This window comes from Bombina bombina, chromosome 3 (assembly GCF_027579735.1).
Source record: "Bombina bombina isolate aBomBom1 chromosome 3, aBomBom1.pri, whole genome shotgun sequence".
In the NCBI taxonomy this organism is placed as follows: Eukaryota; Metazoa; Chordata; class Amphibia; order Anura; family Bombinatoridae; genus Bombina; species Bombina bombina.
In genome coordinates, this window is record NC_069501.1 from 307,439,817 (window position 1) to 307,454,377 (window position 14,561).

The following is a 14,561-nucleotide window of genomic DNA, read 5'->3' on the forward strand; positions in this document are numbered from 1 at the left end:
GGGAACAAATGGGTTAACTAAACTGTACAACTCTGCAGAGAGGGAGGATGACCACACTTGCCCAGGTTAAGAAGAGATAACCTCTGACTCCTCTTACCTCTCTTTCATTCAGCAAGGCTCTCTCAGCCAGAAAGAAGGAGGGGGAAGGGGATTGCAGACAAGACATAAGAAAACACGGCACCTTCAAAGTTAAAGTGATCACAAATCATAACCACCCAGACATGTTTATTACAGCAGGTTGCTCTCATTGTTATCCTCTCTGCAGTACCAGATGTGTGGGTGTTAGGGTTGTGATTTGCGATCGCTATAACTTTTATTTTTCACTCTCTCTTTACCTGACTAATGCCACTGTTTGAGCTGCTGAACTTCAAGTGACAGCCAGCACACACTCCAAAACGGACAATTAACAAAAATCTGCTGCTCGTTCTAGTCTAATAGGCACTTAATACTATACACACACTATATATCTTTTTACAGCAGAATTCTCTCGCAGCTCTGTCAGGTATTGCAAATAAGTGCAGAAGGAGGAGAAGTATGAGAGCGCACTTCTGTAAAAAAGAAGAAAGTGTCTGCATTACATTTTAGGCTAGAACTACAACTTCCATTACTCCTTGCGCTGTTATCTAGTGGTAATACTGTGTTAATAAAGAAGAGGCTGTGCCCCAGATGGCATGTAGTTACTAATACTGGACTCCAGCATTACCTGTCACTGCAGCACCACACGCTTCCAGCAGCAGCACACGCTGTAAAACAATTGCGTGCAGCCTACCAGGCTGAGGCTCCCGCTCCCTCTGTCACATGGTGTGGTGAGTCAACTTACTTGTCATGATGACATCAATCACAGCCGCCGGCCCGCGGCCCGCCCCACCTCCTGACCGGCCCGTATATGAGGATCCCTAATCCTGACCTGAATCCTCCTGACTCCTGAGTCCTCCTCCGCTGGCCTGCCTGTGAGAGTGACATACTGTTTGAGACAGTACAGTACTGAGCCTGTGACTGTGAGACTGTCACTGAGACAGACACAGACTCAGTCACTGTAGAGATCTCAGATGGCACTGCGGCAGGCTGGCTCCTGGCTGGTTTAGTAAGGTGACACTGACTAAGGTCTTAGCCAGGGTTAAGTAACACAGGCACCAGCGGCCGCAGCGCCGGCCGGTTTAACTTGCAAAAGCAGCGGGGTGCCGGCAGCGCGAGGGGGTTAAAGTAGTTTAATAAAACATTTTTTACTACACTGTCTGAGTTAGTCAGTATAACAGGACCGCAATTATATTGCAAACTCAGCATTGACAAAGCTGCAGTGCAATTGCAAACATATTTATACACAGACAGCAGCAGCAGCCAGGGCCAGGCCTACCAGCCCAGCTGAGCTGTCGGCAAGCGGCCCACCGGGATTCTTCCCGGTATCCCGGCTGCCCAATCCGGCCCTGCCAAGATATCGTCCAGGTACGGAGCTACTGCAATTCCTTGAGTTCTGGCCACCACCATAAGAGCACCTAGGACCTTTGTAAATATCCTGGGTGCAGTAGCTAAGCCAAACGAAAGTGCAATGAACTGGAAGTGCTGATCCAGAAAAGCAAACTGTAGGAACTGAAAAATGATCCTTGTCGATCAGAACATGCAGGTATGCATCCTTCAGATCGATGGTAGTCATAAATTGTCCTTCCTGAATAAGGGGAAGGATCGATCTGATCATCTGAAGGAGGGGACACTTAGAAATTTGTTCAGGCACTTAAAGTCCAGAATTGGACAATAAGCTCCCTCTTTTTTGGGAACTACGAAGACATTTGAATAAAACCCCAGAGCTCTTTCTGATGCAGGTACCGGGACTATTACTAAGGAGGATAGATACCTCACACAATCTAAAAAGGCTGTCCTCTTCTCTGGTCTTGTAGACAGTCTGTAGAGGAGGAATCTGCCCCTGGGCGGATGAGATTTGAATCCTATCCTGTACCCTTGAGATATAACCTCAAGTATACAATGGTCCTGAACATCCTGAAACCAAGCGTCTGTCCCCTACTCAATCCAATCCCCAATCGGGGGCTGCCCCTTCATGCAGATTTGTTATCTGCGGGCTTCTTAATCTGCTTGGACTTATTCCAGGACTAAGCAGGCTTCCAGGTACTCTTGAGTCGCTAAGGCTTGGAGGACGATTGAGTTCTCTGGGACTTGTCCAAACGAAAGGAATGAAAAGTAGATGACTGCCGTCCCTTAGTTCTGTTTTTCTTATCTTGCAGAAGGAAAGCACCCTTTCCTCCGATAACAGTAGAAATGATAGAGTCCAGACCTGGACCAAACAAAACTTTCCCCTTGAAAGGTAGGGAAAGGAGTCTGGATTTAGAAACTATATCCGCAGACCAAGATTTCAACCACAGAGCTCTGCAAGCTAGAATCGCAAAACCTGAAGCCTTTGCGTTCAGATGTATAATCTGCATATTCACATTGCAGATAAAAGGAATAGCAATTATTAGAGCCTTAATCCTCTCCTGAATATCCTTGACGGGAGATTCCACCTCGATAAGCTCTTACAGAGAGTCACACCAGTAAGTGGCAACCCCAGCCACAGAGGCAACTGCCACCGCCGGTTGAAACAAAAAACCTGTGTGTGTGTCGGAACATTCTTCTTTAAAACTTCTTGTCCTTGGGCTCCCATTAAGCAAGAACTATCTTCCAGAGGGATAGTGGTATGTTTGGCTAGCATCAAAATGGCACCCCACAATTCCAACTGAGAATCAGGGACCGGGAATAACTTTTTAAATGTTGGCATAGGGGAAAAAGGAGTTCCAATTCTTTGCCATTCACTACTAATAAAATTCGCCATGCGAACTGGGACAAGAAAAGTTTGTGGAACCTTTCTGTCCTCATAAACCCTGTCTAACTTAGGAATCTTGGGTTCCTCTGGAAGTGCTGCTACTGGAACCTCTAATGTAGACAAAACCTTCTCAGAAGGAGGGGGTTAGGTATATGAAGTCTCCGACTCCGAGAGCTCACCCTCTGACGCTACAGAGGTTAACTCATCCTCGGAAAACAGACATACTGACTAAATCTGATTGGAAACTGTTCCAAATTAATCTCTGAAATCAAAGAGATATTAAAAGGACAGTCAACACCAGAATTGTTGTTGTTTTAAAAGATAGATAATCTCTTAATTACCCATTCCCCAGTTTTGCATAACCAACACAGTTATAATAATACACGTTTTACCTCTGTAATTACCTTGTATCTAAGCCTCTGCAGACTGCCCCCTTATTTCAGTTCTTTTGACAGACTTGCAATTTAGCCAATCAGTGCTCACTCCACGGTAAATGTATGTGCATGAGCTCAATGTTATCTATATGACACACATGAACTAACACCCTCTAGTGGTGAAAACTGTCAAAATGCATTGAGAGAAGAGGCGGCCTTTAAGGTCTAAGAAATTAGCACATAAACCTCCTAGGTTTAGCTTTAAACTAAGAATACCAAGATATTAATAAAAGTAAATTGGAAAGTTGTTTAAAATGACATGCCCTATTTGAATCATGAAAGTTTTTTGGACTTGACTGTCCCTTTAACCCTTGATCCTATTAAAGTTAAGAGGAGTCACACTGTGACCCTAATAATAGGAGTCCCTGCTAAATAGTAAAAAAAAGCGGACTTACCCTCCAGGATCTATTCTGTGGAACAGATACAGCTTCTCAAGTGTGACAGCCTTGCCGCGGTGTTCTGACAGGGAACTCGTTAACACTGATTGCCCAGGAGCTGTTAGATAGACAGTCTGGATCGCTTTGCAGAAAAACTTTCCCTGCATCTCCATGGGGATGGGGAAGTGGGAGGGACATTTAAGCCTTTGGCTGGGGTGTCTTTGCCTCCTCCTGGTGGCCAGGTGTAGTATTTCCCAACAGTAAGGAATATCGTTGTGGACTATCCCTGCCTTATGGAAAGTAAATATCTAGCTACCTATTTACTTACAGATATACACGCACACATATGTACATAAAATGCACACATATAAATACATGCACATACACACACAAAATATATATATATATATATATATATATATATATATATATATATATATATATTTATTTATATATATATATATATATATATATATAGCAAGCAGGAGACAACACTCTCTGGTCTTAATAATGGATTAAGTAGATTTATTTAGTTTTGTACTAAATAAATCTACTTTATCCATTATTAAGACCAGAGAGTGCTGTCTCCTGCTTGCCATATCTTACCATTATTCTAGCACCCTGGCATATGAAGGACTGTTTGTGAGAGTGCACCTAAACTGAACAATTAAATTCTGTTAACTGGTCATACCTAGGTGTTGCTGGAGAAGAAGACCTCTTTGCTATACTCGCAGGATTCTCAGATTTACGAAGAGAAGAACTTGTAGAACTTGTTTGAACAGGAGTTGATGCTCGTTTTTCTTTCTTCAGCTTTTCGTTCTAGAAAATAGACACCACTATTTAAATAAAATATATCAAGGCAATCACAACATATCTAAAGTCTATGTCTGTCTCTATGAACATGTAACTGCACATACATTTTATTTGTCTCAGAACTAATTATTTATAGCAAGAGCAACAAACACTTCTCAAACACAGACAATGATTTTAATGGGATATAATTTGTTACGGCATTTTATTATTGTACACTCCAGTATTGTATCAAGTACCTGGAAAGTTTGCTGACACTTGATACATAATGATAACACAGAGTCAATGAACCATAGATTAGTAAATAGGTGGTGGTTTGCAAACAACAATCACTTTGACAAGTATGTGTGCTTAGCTGTCAACTTGCACTGTTCCTGGCTGCAAGGCTATCAGTTAAGATCATTTGATACCCTTAAACACAGGTCTACACATTCATTGCGCTTTTCACAGGGGAAAACTTTCCTTAAAGGGACAGTCTAGTCCAAAATAAACTTTCATGATTCAGATAGAGAATGTAATTTTAAACTATTTTCAAATTTACTTTTATCACCAATTTTGCTTTGTTTTCTTGGTATTCTTAGTTGAAAGCTAAATCTAGGAGGTTCATATGCAAATTTCTAAGCCCTTGAAGGCTGCATCCTCTCAAAGCAGTTTGACAGTTTTTCACCACTAGAGGGTGTTAGTTCATGTGTGTCATATAGATAACACTGTGCTCATGCACGTGGAGTTCAGGTGAGCCAGCTCTGATTGGCTAACATGGATGTCTGTCAAAAGAACTGAAATAAGGGGGCAGTTTGCAGAGGATTAGATACAAGGTAATCACAGAGGTAAAAAGTGTATTTATAGAACTGTGTTGGTTGTGAAAAACTAGGGGATTGGTAATAACGGGATTATCTATCTTTTGAAACAATAAAAATTCTGGTGTAGACTGTCCCTTTAAGTATATCAGTCTGATCCCGTCTAACAAGGTTAGTCCAGCTTCTCTTTCTCTATGTATTTGTATAATGACCCTGGGGGAAAGTCTCCCTAATGGTGATGGGAACACCAAATGTTGGCTCCTTGCCCAATTATGGCTGCACCTCACTGAAGAGGCCCAAAGGAGGCCGAAACAATCATCTGGGGGGTATCAGTTTTCCTTATTCAGAGGAGAATTACCTGGTATTTCAGGGCCGGACTGACCTTTTTAGGCAGGATCAGATTGATATAATTCAGGAAAGTTTTCCTCTGTGAAAAGCAAAATTGGGAAAAAAGAAGGCACTCCCCGCAGGTAATGGGGCAAAGAACAAGTCACTGAGCTGTTGTTCGTTCCTGGCAGACTGCTTCTCTTTTTGCATGTATGAGTATTATGACCCTGGAGAAAGTCTCCTTAAGGGTGATGGGGGAAACCAGACAACTCCTTGCTCAATGTGCTCAGAGGGTTATGCCTGCACCTCACTGACGAGATCCAAAGGAGGCTGAAACGATCACCTGGGGATTGCCGTTTCCCCTTGTTCAGAGGAGAATTGCCTGATATTTTGGGTCCGGACTGACCTTGTGAGGCGGGATCAGACTAATATACTTCAGGAAAGTTTTCCTCTGTAAAAAGCACAATTGAGCTAAAACAAGCTACCCCCAGGTGGTAAAAGGGCCATAGAACAAGTCACTGAACTGTTGTTCAATCATGACAGACTCTTTCTGTATGTATTTGTATCTGTAGTGGATGGTCAAACTTACTGCATGTAAAATTAAATATTTTTATTTCTTGACTCACCACAGTTGGCATTCACCTAACACCTTAGTAAAATACTACAAAATGTAATGGTGCTAATAAAACTTATTATATATCATAATGCAATACTAATAGCAATGCTTTCCTATCATATAGTTCTATTTCTTATCCCTTAACTTTTTCTTCCCAAGAAGTAAAGGCAAACCTTGCTGAATGAGCATCCAGCATTTGACAAGTCATAATAATGGAAAGAACAATAAACTTACAGTAGCTTAATTTCCCTATCATGATGGTTTCATGAAACTATTAACATTACAAATAGTAAAAATATAGCAGAACTGCTCACACAGAGCTTGCTGTGCCCGCCCAGCTCACTCCTATATTACCCCCTAGTGTCCTAATTTTCCATTCTCCAGTGAATCCTGCTTCAAAACAGTAGCCACTAGCTGGTCAGACCATCATGCAGGATATTACAAGTAAACAATGCTATATATGGCTTTATAGGGACATAATCATTTTGTGTATTCTTGAGACATTGTCATAATATTTTTGCTAGTCCTTCATAAATTTGTTCCACTCTAAAGTAATTAGCTGCTGGGTCCTTATTTGACTCCATCCAGAAAAAAAAGTTTGCAACAGAGATTTGCTGCACATAAAACAATCATTTATTCCTTTTTAACAAGTTCAGTTATTCTTGTTAATACAGAATTGTCCTAGTAGAAGGTCAATTATAATACCTTTATGAATAATTCCAGAAGCTATTCTGAAGTCTAGCCCTAAACCAGCATCCAAAAAATGCATACTTTCAAACAAACCAACTGGGAACCTCCCAGGGTGACACAGGCTTTTGTAACCTTCCCTATGTAAATACAAAACACAGGAATGGACCGCAGTCTGAGTCCCAGTAAGGGGGAGACCTTGACGTGGTCCTGGGCTTGATCTTTTGGCGCCAAATGTAACTGACTTCCCCCAGTTTTGCTTTTAAACATTACTGAGTATCTGCTGGCGAGTGCCAGGTTTTCTGTGTGTTATATATATATATATATATATATACACACATACATACAAAGTGAGTCAGGTGCACTCTCACAAACAGTCCATCATATGCCAGGGTGCTAGAATAGGGTTAAGATATGGCAAGTATGTCTTAAGTATCAAACAGATTTATTATTTAGTGACGTTTCGGGGAATGCTCCTCTTCATCAGAACCCATATATATATATATACACACACACACACACACACACACACACACACACAATACACACACATACATATATATATATATATATATATATACACACAGTATACACACACACATACATATGTATGTATATATATATATATATATATATATATATATATATACACACACACAAACATACATTTTTCAGAAAATATGAATGATAACACAAAAAGTTTTCTTTCACTCATGGTTAGTGTTTAGCTGAAACAATTTATTATCGATCAACTGTGTTTACTCTTTATAAATCATAATGACAACAGAAACTATCCAAATGACCCTGATCAAAAGTTCTTAATACCGTGTATTGCCCCCTTTAACATCAATGACAGCTTGAAGTCTTTTGTGGTATTTGTGGATGAGGCTCTTTATCTTCTCAGATGGTAAAGCTGCCCATTCTTCCTGGCAAAAAGCCTCCAGTTCCTGTAAATTCGTGGGCCGTCTTGCATGAACTGCACGTTTGAGATCTCCCCAGAGTGGCTCAATGATATTGAGGTCAGGAGACGGAGATGGCCACTCCAGAACCTTCACTTTATTCTACTGTAGCCAATGACAGGTCGACTTGGCCTTGTGTTTAGGATCATTGTCATGTTGGAATGTCCAAGTACGTCCCATGCGCAGCTTCCGAGCTGATGAATGCAAATTTTCCTCCAGTATTTTTTTGATAACATACTGCATTCATCTTGCCATCAATTCTGACCAAATTTCCTGTGCCTTTGTAGCTCACACATCCCCAAAACATCAGTGATCCACCTCCGTGTTTCACAGTAGGAATGGTGTATCTTTCATCATAGGCCTTGTTGACTCCTCTCCAAATGTAGCGTTTATAGTTGTGGCCAAAAAGCTTTATTTTGGTCTCATCACTCCAAATGACTTTGTGACAGAAGGTTTGAGGCTTGTCTCTGTGCTGTTTGGTGTATTGTAAGCATAGAAATGGCTTTCTTCTGGTGACTCGACCATGCAGCCCATCTTTCTTCAAGTGCCTCCTTATTGTGCATCTTGAAACAGCCACACCACATGTTTTCAGAGAGTCCTGCATTTCACCTGAAGTTATTTGTGGGGTTTTCTTTGCATCCCAAACAATTTTCCTGGCAGTTGTGGCTGAAATTTTAGTTGGTCTACATGACCGTGGTTTGGTTTCAACAGGACCCCTCATTTTCCACTTATTGATTATAGTTTGAACACTACTGATTGGAATTCTCAATTCCTTAGATATCTTTTTTATATCCCTTTCCTGTTTCATACAGTTCATCTACCATTTCCTGCAGATCCTTTGACAATTGTTTTGCTTTCCCTATGACTCAGAATCCAGAAATATCAGTGTTGCATTGGATAAAAGATGCAAGGGTCTGTCATGAGTCCAGAAACTCATTGACCTTTTATACACACACACTAATTACAAGCAAACAGATCACAGGTGAGGATGATTACCTTTAATAGCCATTCAAACCCATTTGTGTCAACTTATGTGCATGTTATCAGGCCAAAATCACCAGGTTATGTAAACTTTTGATTGATAATAAATGGCTTCAGCCAAACACTAACCATGAGTGAAAGAAAAGTTTTTGTGTTATCATTCATATTTTCTGAAAAATGGCCAAGAAATCATAAAATCTGCCAGGGTATGTAAACTTATGAGTACAAGTGTGTGTGACGAACAACTGGCTCAATACTATTGTTAGCCTGTTCTATGGCGATTTACCACCTGGGTGCAGCTTCTTTTAGCCCAGTAATGCTTTTCACAGAGAAGAACTTTCCTGTAGTATATCAGTCTGATCCCGCCTATTACGGTCAGTCCAGCGCCGAAATACCAGGCAATTCCTCTCTGAACAAGGAACACAGCAACCCCAGACGATCGTTTCGGCCTTCATTGGACCTCGTCAGTGAGGTGTAGCCATATTGCTTTAAGCACACTGAGCAAGGAGTCCGCGTCTGGTTTCCCCTTTTTCCTATAGGGAGACTAAGTACACACAGAGAGAAGTATATATATTGAATGAACTTTAGAAAAGAAGAGTATTGTAGTGACCTAATAAGTAACTACACAAGAGACAGGGATATCGGCATTTTCTTTTTTATTTTGGTTATAATAACCTTAACAATCATCCCCATTCGGGAAAAACACAGTGCAATAAAGTTCATGCAAGCCTATACCAGATAAAGACCCTGATACTTGGCTATACATAAGAACCACATCCAGAAAGTACACGGTAAAGCTAAGTCCATACAGTCCTAAGACATCAGTTTGCAACATTCACACATAAATCAAGTACTTATAAGACCAATTCAACAAATAACACCTCTAATAGCGGATGGCAGTGCAGGAGCTGCACTAATTGGCCATCATGTTAACCCATGAGGATCTATATTTGCTAAAAAGGAAATTTACATTAGCCAATATTGGTTATTGTTATACATAAAAAGCAGTGAGCTTTATGGCAACCAATTTATAAGTACATAGGAAAAGCTTGGCTTGTGATCGATAACATTAGACCAAGGGGAAACCGAGCAACACCTATTTCAGAGGGCACCCCTAACATATATGAAGGATATGGTGTCATGAAATTAAATTGTAGAGGATCTATGTTCGGTCCCCCTAATCTTAGGTCACAGTGGTACCGCTTGGCAAATTGTTAAATTCAAATGAAATTACAGTGTAGCTACAATGAAAACAAAGTAACAGGTATTATATACATTGGTTAACCGTTGTCATAATATTCTTAATAGACAACATGTCAGGCAATATGATAGGTTTCCTCCAAACTTGTAGTGCTGTTAATGAGAACCGTCCAGAGTGCAAGTTAAACATGTGCCTGATGGGCAAAACGCCATATAATTACGTCTTCAGAGGGGTAGAATTCCTTCCCTCTGTTGCGGCAAAATCACGATGTCTGTTGAGGCAATCATCCAAGGCAAAAGACCAGCAATCGTGTATCCAAACAGCTTGGCTAAACCTGTAAACTGCCGACTTTGTTTCCAATTGTTTCGACTTAGTTGCAAACTTGCTTGTTCCAAGACTGAGCAGCCCGCTCTGTGCACGTCACTGCCGACGCGCGTTTCACCCCCACGTGACTTGTTACTTTGTTTTTATTGTAGCTACACTGTAATTTCATTTGAATTTAACAATTTGCCAAGCGGTACCACTGTGACCTAAGATTAGGGGGACCGAACATAGATCCTCTACAATTTAATTTCATGACACCATATCCTTCATATATGTTAGGGGTGCCCTCTGAAATAGGTGTTGCTCGGTTTCCCCTTGGTCTAATGTTATCGATCACAAGCCAAGCTTTTCCTATGTGCTTATAAATTGGTTGCCATAAAGCTCACTGCTTTTTATGTATAACAATAACCAATACGGCTAATGTAAATATCTTTTTTTAGCAAATATAGATCCTCATGGGTTAACATGATGGCCAATTAGTGCAGCTCCTGCACTGCCATCCGCTGTTAGAGGTGTTCTTTGTTGAATTGGTCTTATAAGTACTTGATTTATGTGTGAATGTTGCAAACTGATGTCCTAGGACTGTATGGCCTTAGCTTTACCGTGTACTTTCTGGATGTGGTTCTTATGTATAGGCAAGTATCAGGGTCTTTATCTGGTATAGGCTTGCATGAACTTTATTGCACTGTGTTTTTCCCGAATGGGGATGATTGTTAAGGTTATTATAACCAAAATAAAAAAGAAAATGCTGATATCCCTGTCTCTTGTGTAGTTACTTATTAAGTCACAACAATACTCTTCTTTTCTAAAGTTCATTCAATATGCATTTTAAGGGTCTGCATTTTGAAAACTTTAAACAGGTTCTGCTTTGTCTAAATTTATGACTCAGCTCTATTAACTTAAAATAGCCTACTCCCCACTTTAGCTTTATTTAAAGAAGTATATATATAATTATATATATATATATATATATATATATATATATATAATTTAGAAAAGGACTTAAAGGGTCTCTGAACCCAAAATTTTTCTTTTGTGATTCAGATAGAGCATGAATTTTTAAGCAACTTTCTAATTTACTCCTATTATCAAATTTTCTTTATTCTCTTGGTATCTTTATTTGAAATGCAAAAATCTAAGTTTAGATGCCGGCCCATTTTGGTGAACAACCTGGGTTGTCCTTGCTGACTGGTGGAAAAAATCCATCCACCAATCAAAAAGTGCTGTCGAGAGTTCTTAACCCAAAAAAGCTTAGATGGCTTTTATTTCAAATAAAGATAGCAAGAGAAAGAAGAAAAATTGATAATAGGAGTAAATTAAAAAGTTGCTTAAAATTGCATGCTGTATCTGAATCACAAAAGAAAAATATTGGGTTTGGTGTCCCTTTAACATTTAAACAGTCTATAATAGACTAGCAGCCCTTTGATACTGAATGTACATAGCCCCTTGGTGGCTCTGATGGTATAACTTCGCTGCATCTCTGCCTATAAAATATAGTGATTTTGCTATTGTTTATGTACGCTTGACTATGTATAATATCTCCCTAGAGATTATGCACTGCTAAGTAATAGAATACATTGTGTCATTGTCCATAATACGACAAGTTACTATGCACAGATCTTTTAAACCTCAGCTACCTCAGTTTTCACTAAAACCCAAATGGGTCTGAGAATCTAACTAGATGTTTTTGATCTGCGCTTACTCAGCTGTAGTACTGTTACTAAAATAGTCAATAATCATTTCTACTAAGTTTATACAAACTACATGTCAATTCAACGGGACCGGTCCTAATATTTTTAAATATATGTGAATATATTTTGGTTTAATTTTTTTGTACTTTTAACCACGACATTTACTTTACACAGTGTAACGGTATTCTGTCAGTTTGATGGGCCTACGCTCGACACAGTGTGATAGTAAACCTAACTTTGGTATAAATTTTGAGTGTTGTAATTTTGTAAAATGTCTTTTTAAAAGAGTGCTGAATACCCAGTCTTTACAGTGACTTTATTTTATTTCACTAAATTTCTTTTTCATTATTTGCGATATATATATATATATATATATATATATATATATATATATATATATATACACACACACACACACATTCATATATATATATATACACACACATATATATATATATATATATATATATATATATATATATATATATATATACACACACATACATATACATAAAGTTTATGAATACAGCACCCAGCCGAAACGCGTAAAACCTGTTAGTCCTACTCTAACATGTGTTTTTATATGGATGTATATCAATAAAGCCTTCTTTTACCTACCTCGGATTTGAATCTCTCCTTCTAATTTGTATACATATACATATATATATATATATATATATATATATATATATATATATATATATATATATATATATATATACACACATATACATATATACACATACATAAACATATATACACATATATATATATATATATATATACATATATACATACATATATACACATACATAAACATATATACACATATATATATATATATATACATATATACATACATATATACACATACATAAACATATATACACATATATATATATATATATACACATACATACATACACACACACACACACACAAACAAACATACCTAGTGCAAAATGTTAAGTTATAATAGAAGTAAAAATAAAATCCGCATCCTCTTACCGGTACAGAGTCAGGGGAAGTGGCAATCTTAGCTCCATTGAATACATTAGCTGGTGTCACACCTCTCTTCCTTTCTGTGCTTCTTGCAGGAGAAGGCTTGCATGGCGATTTTATAGGACTAGTAGCTACTGTACGAGAACAGACATGGAAGACTAAAGAGTTATAGCACAAAGACGAGCCATGAGAGAACATGCAGAGGGAGGTGCAGAGAGAAAGGAAAAGTGGGAGGGAAAGACAAATAAATATGTTACAAACAAGACCAACATATTTCAAGTGAAAATGATATTACAGTACCTATGTGCTGCCAGCACTAATAGCTGGTCTTTAGTGTTTGTTTTATTTACATGATCTGACAGAACATATTTTAAATAAAAATAAATAAAGTAATAGATACAAAAAGAAAATATACATTAAACCAAAGAACAATGTTGAATAAACACATATCTAAGTCTGGATTATATTCCAACCCATATATTATGTATTTCTATTTTACAATTTGTCTAGGATATAAGAAAAACAATATTTCTCAGAAGGAATTACATACAGCTGTTCAATAACCTCTTATGAGTGGTTTGTTTTCTTTTTGCATCATAGGTTTAGTCTTTTTTTTTTTAAAGCTTTAAGTAGAAATTATTAGCTAACGATATTTAAAATAAATATAAATGAGCTGAAAGAAAAAAAAAAATACACATTGTTTTTGTTTTTATATTTGTGGGGTGTGTCCTGCACCCTCACAGATGTGGAAGGATTCCCCATCAACCAACCAGTGAGCAGGTTTCCCACAGGCCAGTTTCGCAGAGGCATGCACTTCCATGCTGTCAAAATAAACAGTCTGAAATAGACATAAAACACTACTTTGTAATTATTTAGAGGCGTAGGCAATGACTGCCACTGTCATTTTGTTAGGAAAGGTATAATTGTTTTATAATTAGAAGATTGCTTCTCTTTCTGTCTGTATATATAATATGACCCTGGGAAAAGTCTCCCTGGCGGTGATGGGGAAACCAGACATGGACATCTTGCCCAATGTGCCTAGAGGGATATGGCTGAGGTTGAAACGATTGTCTGGGTTTGCCATTTTTCTTGTTCAGAGAATTGCCTGGTATTTCGGAAATGAGCTGACCTTGCTAGATGGGATCAGGCTGATATACTTCAGAAAAGTTCTCCTCTGTGAAAAGCACAATTTGGCTGAAAGAAGCTACTCCCAGGTGGTAACCAGGCCATAGAACAAACCACTGAGCTGTTCGTTCCTGGAAGATTGCTTCTCTTTCTATTTGTATATGTATTATGACCATGGGGAAATCTCCCTAGGAGTAATGGGGGAAATTAGATGTGGACCCCTTGCCCACTCTATCGATATGGCTGCACCTCACTGACGAGGCCCAAAGGAGGCCGAAACGATTGCCTAAGGTTGACATTTTCCTTGTTCAGACGAGAATTGCCTGGTATTTCAGAGCTGGACTGACCTTGCTAGGCGGGATCAGACTGATATACATCAAGAAAGTTCTCCTCTGTGAAAAGCACACTTAGACGTGGATTA

At 38.8% G+C, this 14,561-nt stretch overlaps 1 protein-coding gene across 4 annotated transcripts in view; it reads right to left on the reverse strand.

Moving 5' to 3' along the window:
• MAP7D2 (MAP7 domain containing 2) overlaps positions 1-14,561 on the reverse strand; it is a 492,885-nt gene that overhangs the window by 130,140 nt on the left and 348,184 nt on the right. For 3 of the 4 annotated variants that reach the window (XM_053706403.1, XM_053706404.1, XM_053706405.1), the window contains 2 exons: positions 13,022-13,173; positions 4,312-4,439 (listed from right to left, as the gene is read on the reverse strand). In XM_053706403.1, coding sequence (XP_053562378.1) covers positions 4,312-4,439; positions 13,022-13,173 — 280 coding nt within the window. The remainder of the gene's footprint in view (positions 1-4,311; positions 4,440-13,021; positions 13,174-14,561) is intronic. The other variant, XM_053706406.1, reaches the window with a different exon arrangement.